At 45.1% G+C, this 8,447-nt stretch overlaps 1 protein-coding gene across 1 annotated transcript in view; it reads right to left on the bottom strand.

The window, feature by feature from the left end:
* Window positions 1–845: 845 nt before the first annotated feature.
* WDR90 (WD repeat domain 90) overlaps window positions 846–8,447 on the bottom strand; it is a 70,496-nt gene continuing 62,894 nt past the window's right edge. Inside the window, exons 39-43 of the mRNA XM_019507589.1 lie at window positions 7,787–7,917; window positions 5,289–5,432; window positions 3,806–3,925; window positions 3,162–3,246; window positions 846–1,848 (exon numbers count right to left, since the gene is read on the bottom strand). Of these exons, the coding sequence (XP_019363134.1) occupies window positions 1,691–1,848; window positions 3,162–3,246; window positions 3,806–3,925; window positions 5,289–5,432; window positions 7,787–7,917 (638 nt within the window). The 3' untranslated portion in view covers window positions 846–1,690. The remainder of the gene's footprint in view (window positions 1,849–3,161; window positions 3,247–3,805; window positions 3,926–5,288; window positions 5,433–7,786; window positions 7,918–8,447) is intronic.

Below are 8,447 nucleotides of genomic sequence, written 5' to 3'. Positions count from 1 at the left end.
GGGGGTCAAACGTGGCCGTCTTTAAAATCAAGTACTGTGTTATGAGGTTAGAAGAGAGCTCAGTGCATTCTACCCAGATACCCCAAAGCAGAGCAGGCATTTGGAAGAGGCCAGAACAGTCCCTTCAGCTGCACAGCATGGCACTTCCTACCTCCCCCTCCTAAAATTGCCTCTTTCAGAATTAAGAGGCAAATGCTCCTTGTTACTTTTGTCCCACCTGCATGGTTCAGAGGTAAAGATGATGCCATCAAATCTTCCCTGACACATACCCTGACCACCACAAGTAATGGTCAAATAAATGAACCATAAAGCCCACATCTTAGAACAGCCCTGAGTATCAAGGGGGAGTTTGACTGTCAAGCAAGCGAAGATTGAGAAGAGCCCAGTGAAACAAAGAACGACTCCCAAAGCAAAGGACTGCTGCCCAGCATTCCCAATGTCCCTGACTCGCTGCTCACATTAGCTAACAGCAATTCAGCCAGGTAATACAACACATACCAGATTCTGAGCTCAGCTGTATCACTGGACATTCAGAGACTGTAGACTGACTCTGGATCCACCCCACTGTAACAGAGCAGAGAGGTGCACGCAATTACACTGCATTCAACTAAGTTCTTTGGGGAAGTGACAAACTTGCACCTCTTGCCAATATCTAAGACTGCGAAGCTGCAACGGGGGAGCACGACAGAACAAGAAAACCTCTGTTTCATTAGATCTGGGTCTGGGAAATAGTCCCCAGGTCTCAATTTCTAGCTGTGGTCTTAAAAAGGTGGTACATGCAGAAGATGGAGGACAAACATTAGAATAAGCAGCTGTGGGGTGGAAAGAAATGTTACAAAGAACCATTGGCAGAAAAATCAACCAAATGTCTTTATTTTAAAACTATACACCTTGCAAAAACCAAATAGAAAAATCTCCCCAATTAAAAAAAAAAATTTAATATTATATTACATTCCAAATGACACCCGTAGCCATTGGGTTCAGATCATTTACACACAAAATACCTCAGGTCTGCATTGTGACAGGAAGACCATCCGTATCTCTGGTTAGTGCATAGGTGTTCTCTTATTCAAGTGATGCAAGTGTTTGTGAAGGATACTGACTTGACAGCCCTGGAGATCATCCTCCAAGTACAGAAAATAGTAAAAGCTGTGGAAGTGGAAGCCACCCTTCCCTAACCTACTGATGTGGCTTAACCCTGGCTAGAAGGACTGCTCATAACAGGAAAAGGGGATTTCACTCTTCACAGTTCATTCAATTCTTGGCCTCAAGAGCCTGCTAACAAGACACCAACAGATAACTTTTTAAGCTGGGTCAAGACTCCAAATATACATCCTATCTTGTAGGTCATGTTGTGCACTAAGACCAAATCCAATTTATGATTAAATACTGGTTCAATTTCCTGCAAGTTTACAAAGCCCAGACATACAAACAGGAGGGGGCGGGTGTGGTTTGGAACAGGACCACTACCTAGTAGGCAAGAGGATCTCAAGAGTCTGGATCACGTTTACGTAGTTCGTCATGCTGTAGTCTAAGGACATCAAGAAAGAAATATTTATTTTCTTCTTCCTTGATCTGGGTTGGAGGCAGTCTGGTCTGAAAAGCCTCTCTGGCCTCAGTGACGAGCACTCAGTTCTCATCTGTTGTTCAAAAACACCCCTCTTGCCTCTGCCAGAAGAACTTGCTTGGTTCATCTGCTCATTATCTCCCACACCAGAATCTCATTGTAGGAAGCTGTGAAAAGGCGTTTGCCTGAAGGGGTGAATCTGCAGAGGTGAACAGAGTCATTGTGCCCTGCAAAGTCTTGTTCTGTTCTGGTTGTGCAGTCAATCAGCCGCAGCAGGCGCTCTGTGGAGGAAACAGAGTCCATCAAGGGACACAAATAACACCCCCCACCCCGGTCATACAGAAAAGATGTTATTTCTGGGATACCTAAGCTTCCTGCACAAGGCTGCCAGTCCTAAGTGTGAAGCACAATGAGCTCTGGTGAATGGACTAGCAGCAACAGAAACCATAGGTCTCCATCCACAGAAACAGTGCAAGCTCCCCTCCAGTGGTTTCTTGCCCCCATTTGTGGGTCCTCAGGGCTGAATAACTTTCCCAGTCCCCAGTTACATGCCTGAACAAACAGATGGGTGTCTCTGATTCCCTAGCTGAGCACTAGAAAGAGCAATACTGGAGGACCTGTAGTAATTAAGTACTGAAATGGGTTTCTCTGGGTATGAAGCACTTCTGGATAAAGCAAGAGTTCTTGTCCTTCTATGCTTTGCTGTTTAGCTCCGTTTACTGATAATTACCACCCTTCTTGGAGTTTGTAGGGAAACCTTCCCACACAGGCACACTGAAACTGCTTCTTGATTAGCTGAGCGATGGGGAATAGTTTCTAACAGAAGCAAGCAGGCAATTAGTGGCTGATAATCAGTGGGAATGGCAGCCCCATGCTGTGTCAGACTGTCATTCTATGGCATATGAGCTGTATTGCAGGCTTTTAGGGATGCTGCAACAGTTTGAGGTTTCCTGGCACAGTGACAGGCAAGGACACAAGCTAATGGAGAGAGCTCAGAGAGGATAACAGATGCATTTAGTTTAAAGTCAGAATCCTTCAAATCCTTGCAGACCTCCTTGTACTCTCATCATTCAATTTGTAATTGAAAGGGGCTGTGATCCACAGACCACATACTTTGACCTTGCAGGCCCATCAGTGGACCATGGCCTATCTTGAAAACCATGCACTAGAGTCCCTCTTATAAAAGATGCCCCCGTTGAGGCTTAAATGGAGAACTCATCACAACCCTGAGGTAATCTGCTCCACTGTTTAAATCACCCTCACTCATAAATACTTACATCTTGTTGCAATGATGAATTTGCCTAGCTTCAGCTGCCAACCTCCAGTGCCCTTTTATGCAGGAGTAGTATACACCCTGCTTAGAGGAGGATGGAACTCCCTGGACCTCAAGAGCAGCAGCATAAGGGAAGTGTTTTGACAACTAGCGAAGGGAAATAAGGTTGTTCACATAGAGACAGGGAAGGGGAGACCTCTCCAGAATCAAATGCAAGCTGTTGTTTTTGATGCAGCTACTACCCTGGCAGCTGTATGGAGGAGAAAAGGGGGTCTCTGGGTGGTGCTGTTTTACCTAAGCTTGCTCCCTCTGGACACTTACCATTGAAGCCAACAGTCAGCAAGCGGCCTGCAGGGGAAAGGCTCAGTGAAGTGGCAAAGTGTGATAAGGGGATCTTCTCAACGACCTGCATTCAAGCAAGAGAAACACTGATACCAGCCTCTTCAAAATTAACGTGCAGCAGAACAGGCTAACAGGCCCCTCTCAAGAAGACAGCTAACAAACTGTCACCGGCACTGACAGATGCATAGCATTCACTGAGCTCAGGAAGCTGCCAAGCTCTTCATATTTCCAGAAGGGTATTCAGAGCTGAGAGAACCTCAGCATTCATGAAAGCAAAAAGAAACAAACCAGCAGTGACAGCAACCAGGTGTGGATGCAGCTCAGTCCTGAGCTACAGCTCCCCCTGCTGTTCACTACTGGCCTGGAACACAAAAGCTAGCACATTAAGTAGTTGTCTGGCCAATTCTACTACCCCTCAACTCCCCTGTTTCATTCCACCTCAGCTGCCGGTTCACCTGCCTGCCTTGTGCATGTCCCATCACATGAACCAAGGCTGGAGTCTGTGACCTGAGTGAATTTCATATGGCTCCCCCAATACGAGCACAGAAGAGTTCCTGCTCTAGCAGACAAACTCGGCTCATTAGCTTGCCCCACTGAGGATGCAGAAAGAAAACAATAGGTACCTGTTTCTGGCACAGACTGTAAAAGAGGACCTCCTTCTGCAGCCCAAAGCCCACGTAGACCACAGTCCCCTTGTCCCAAGGGCAGAATGCTGCTAGGCTAGGAGGAAGGCTGCCAGGAGCCTAGGAGAGGAAATAAGAGCAGAGTTAGAAAGTTAACTTATCAGCAGTTACTTCAGCAAGGCCAGAAACATGGGGAAAGGGAAAGGAGAGCACTTAGAGCCATCAGTCTCTCCTTCCTTGGGCTGCTGACAGAGCACATGGGCCACTGCACCATGGAATTTATATGACAGAAGTATGTTCTCAGGTTCTTATGCCACACTCCTGTACCTATACTCACTGATAGCACCCAAATGTTACATTGCCCCAAGAACATATCACAATGCTCTTTGCTGTAGATTGTGGTGGAATGCAAGGAAGATCCAATGAACTAAACCTCACCTACACATCATCTACACTTTCAGGCTGAAGTGTGGGAGTGGTTGAGGATACAGAAGAGCCTGCTAATTTCTCAGGAAGTGAAAATATTTTCTAAAGTTCCAAGACCTCAGTTCTGGGTGTCAATCCAGGTGAACACAATGGCAAGCTAATTTCCTGCACAGTGAGTGGGATTTCCTTAATTATTTTTAAAAAACATTTGACGATGAGAAAAAAAAACTTGGAAAGGTACCTCTAGGCTTGGAGAGGTGCTTAAGCTCAAAGGATGACAGCTCCCTAAGCAATCACTTCACATCACAAGACACTAAATTACCTTTTACAGACTGCCACCTACAATTGGAACAGCCTCCGTGTGCTGTGCACTAATGATATTTCCTGCCTTCTCTTTCCCTAACCCCATTTCTTTCCCAAAGCTTTCTTCCAGCAGCCTCCTCACCAAGATCTCTACACCTGATGTCTGAATGATTGTCCTAGATCTTGCATCTAATTTGGAGCATAAGCTCTAAGCAGAGCCCTGCCTTAGAGCTCTCTGAAGTGCCTTGCACACTTTGGATGTTTTATACATATGATAACATTAATATGGGCATATCTGGGTTATTTTTACCTACTCAATTGCTAGGCTACTTACTCAGAATATTAATGTTATTCCTGAGTGGCAAACTTAGCTAAAAGCCTGTGATTAGCATGCTCTTTTTTGTACTGACCTTACTGGCTCCTGGCTCATTTATTCAGAAAAATCCTGCATCTGTGTTTTGTACAGCACAGGGTACCAACAGTTTGTAAATCAAATTTTAAGAGCTGCAGTTCTTACATAGCAAATATTTCTCAGTGGTTACGCAGCACAGGGATTCACAGTGCAAATCTTCATCTTAAAGGAAGGTTAAAAATGCCCCCTGCTCTGCTTCAGTAAACACTGATTACAAGCAGCTCCCAAGTAAACCTTCCATGCATACAGGTAACAATGCAAGCGTGCTGCAGGAGTCTGAGCTACACCTGGCCCTGGCAATCGTGTTGCATGTGCCTACCAGTCAGTAAACCTTACTCTTACCTCAGGGCTTGCTGGGGCTGGGAAACTTAGCCAGTCAATGAGCTCACATTTATCCTTTAGCCAATCAGAGACCCAGATGCTGACACGTCGATCTGAGCTTGCAGCCAACCAGAGTTCACAACCTTCCACCCCAAAGTCATGGTACTGCCAAACATACAAGCACAGTTATAACCACATAAATACAGCAGAGAAATGGCACAGGAGACCTTTAAGATAAGGCTGCAAACTGACACAGACTGACAGAGGACAGAGTTCATCATCACTAAGATTTTAAGTAACAAGGGATTAATAACAGGATTAATGCACTAGATTTTTCCTGTCTGGACAAGAGTGCTTAAGTCTCTTAGCACAAGTGAAATATGTTTAATGCCTCAAACTAGCACTGTGGACACGAGGACAACACAGCAGTTTGTGACATAACTGGCTCTCTGCTCAGGGCTGAAGGGAGAAATTTGCTGGGAGAGAAATATTGTGTCTAACCCCATTATGTTCGACTCCGGCCAGTGCTATTGTGGTCTCTTCTAATAAAGGCATCACATTCCCTCTTTTGTTCCAATGGCACAGTGAATGCAAGTATTTGTTGCTTCTGAAGCAGAACCTCTTCAATTTTTCTGGTGCTTCAAGTGTCACTTTTGTTGGTGAGAAGCCGGCAGCAGGTTATTAGGCATTCTGTTTCCCTATGTGGTGAAGGAAACTGTTTCTAACTTGTAACATAACTTGTTTTCTAAGTTGTGTTGTACACAAAAGTATTCCATTTCAGATGCACAGAATGCCAAGCACAGTTCAGCCAGACCCATCTGGTCAGCAATACTCACTGGATTCAGATGGAAATCTCATACCACAGCTGGAGTGAGATTTAGGACAAAGCCTTAACAAAACCTTATGCTGGGGGACTCATCGTCAGAGCATGCATTTCTAACTATCCTGGCCAATGTCACTGTTGCTATGAAAACTTTCTTAGCAGACTAATGAGAGAGAGCTTAAAGCCTTGATCCATAAATTTCTTCAGAATCAAGAACACCAGAACATAGATTGCCCTTGCACAGGAGTTTCAATTAAGATAACTGCCAGGCAACCTTTTGAGAGGCCTGTCATTTTTATCCCCACCTCATGTTCTGGACGGTTTTAAACCTGCAATCTGGACAGAGGCAACAGAGAGGAATGTTTGGATGGAAAATCTTTTCCTTTACTAATGTAAGATGCTCTAGTCAAGTTTTTCCTAGAGCTAGTCAGGGTTCTTTATACAGATGTGCCTTTCCTGGTGCAGTTAAGGCCCTCAGTATCCAGACAGGAGGTAAAAACTGACTGAAGAGCTAAGTTCAAAATTTGGCCAGGGTTCCACAATACTACGTCCTGGATGTCAGAAGTTTTGCGGATCAGAGAATCAAAATTGCTGCCTCAGCCAATTCAAGGTTATCAGACTTCTCCCACCACGTTCTTGTTTCAACTTCCAGGTAACCGTGGCAACCATGGGAGTTAGAGGGAATGCATATGCAGAACGCTGGTCCTCAGGAAAGCAAAAGTGTCTCTATTACAAAATCTGGCATGACCAACCCTAGAACAGAAATGGTGATACTTTCTGTTTTTTGTAATGTCAGATAGGACCCTGTCATGAAAAACTATTTCTGGAATACTGACCATGCTGTCACTTCAGGGACAACTCCTCTCTGCAGGTGGTTTGTTGGAGATCACTCTCTGGTAGAGCACTCCACACCTGGGGAAAGCAGTTGGGCAGCAGTATTGCCAATTCAGAAGCTCTGAATCTATACAAGGATTCTGGGCAAAGGGATCGCAACTTGCTCCTAGCTGTTTGTTCAAGAAAAAAACTGTAGTTACCTTGCCCGTCACGTGCACTTGACAGATGGAAGAAAAGCCTCACATGACAGATGCATGGCCCTCAACTCCCAGAAGTTTACATGGAGAATTTGTTCTTGGCTGGTCCACAAACTTGTGAGTTTGTGCTCCACTGCCAGGATGCATCTAGCACTAATATTTTGGCTGGGAGAGAAGAGGGGCAGGTAACCACCTTGAAAACACGGTCTGGATTCATCCATCAGCTTAACAATGACAAGACTAGTAAGTATGTGAATAAGTCTGTTCAGTGGATGTTTGCTTGGTTAATACATGGAATCTAACTGGCTTTGCTTGATTTGGTGCTGATAGCCAAAAGTTTCTGGCTTGAGTGCATCCATGAAGTGGAATGCATGTTGGACATGCAAACATTTAGAACTGCATTTCAGCCACTCTGCACATATGAAAGTTAGGGCCTGACCTTCACCAAACTTGATATTGTTCTACTGAAGATGCTCCTTAGTCAAATGAACAAGATACTTTGGAGGGAGTGTGTGCGAGGAAGGAAAATGAGAAGAGGGAAAACAAATTAAGCAGCACTCTAACTCATGTGGCTCAAGTATATATCACATCATAGCTGTGGCTTACCAGTGTCAGAGACCCTGCTCTACAGTAAGAGCAACAGGACTCCCAAGCTCAGCACTCACCTGTTTCCTTGTGCACTGAATGACGGAGATGGGGGATCCTTTGTGGTCAGTAAGGAGACGAATGGTCATTCCAGTCCGAGGGCTGCTGACAGCTATTAGCCCATCCCTGCTTCCAGATAAGATGATTTCTCCTGCAGATGAGGGAAGAGGAGAGCCCTAGGCAACTTTCCGTAGAAACAGAAAAGGCCAAAAAAGGGAAAGATTGCAACTTAAGCTTCCCAAATACATTCCAGGGGGTGGAAGAGGGAAGATGGGAGTCACAGGGGTGTTTAATTTTCTTTGAAGCGTTACTTTAGAAAGAAAATCTTTCAGCAGAAAAGCCCAAAGGAAGCTTTTGTCATGTTCCAAATTCTAGTTTTACCAAGATTAGCATCACCTGGCACAGTTTCACTAAGTTGCCATAAAATGGCACAGCTTCACTGACTAATTCTTCAACTGAGAACCTGCCACTCTGTCTTCCCTAGGTCTGGGGATGTTCACTAAGTACCAGAAGGGCTGGGAGTCAGAGCTGCATTTGGATTTCCTAAGCACAGAGAAGCAGAGCTGCATGGCCAGTGCCATGCTCCTAGGTGCAACGGCTGCATATCAGTTATGGACAATAATGAATGATCTCACCATCTGCAGAGTAGGCAACTGCAGTCAGTGCAAAAGCATGGGGGTG

The sequence above is a fragment of the Gavialis gangeticus genome, unplaced genomic scaffold, assembly GCF_001723915.1.
Source record: "Gavialis gangeticus isolate Ggan-Ray unplaced genomic scaffold, GavGan_comp1, whole genome shotgun sequence".
In the NCBI taxonomy this organism is placed as follows: Eukaryota; Metazoa; Chordata; order Crocodylia; family Gavialidae; genus Gavialis; species Gavialis gangeticus.
The sequence above is the reverse complement of the archived record's forward strand: the minus strand, read 5'-3'. Positions and strand labels throughout refer to the sequence as shown.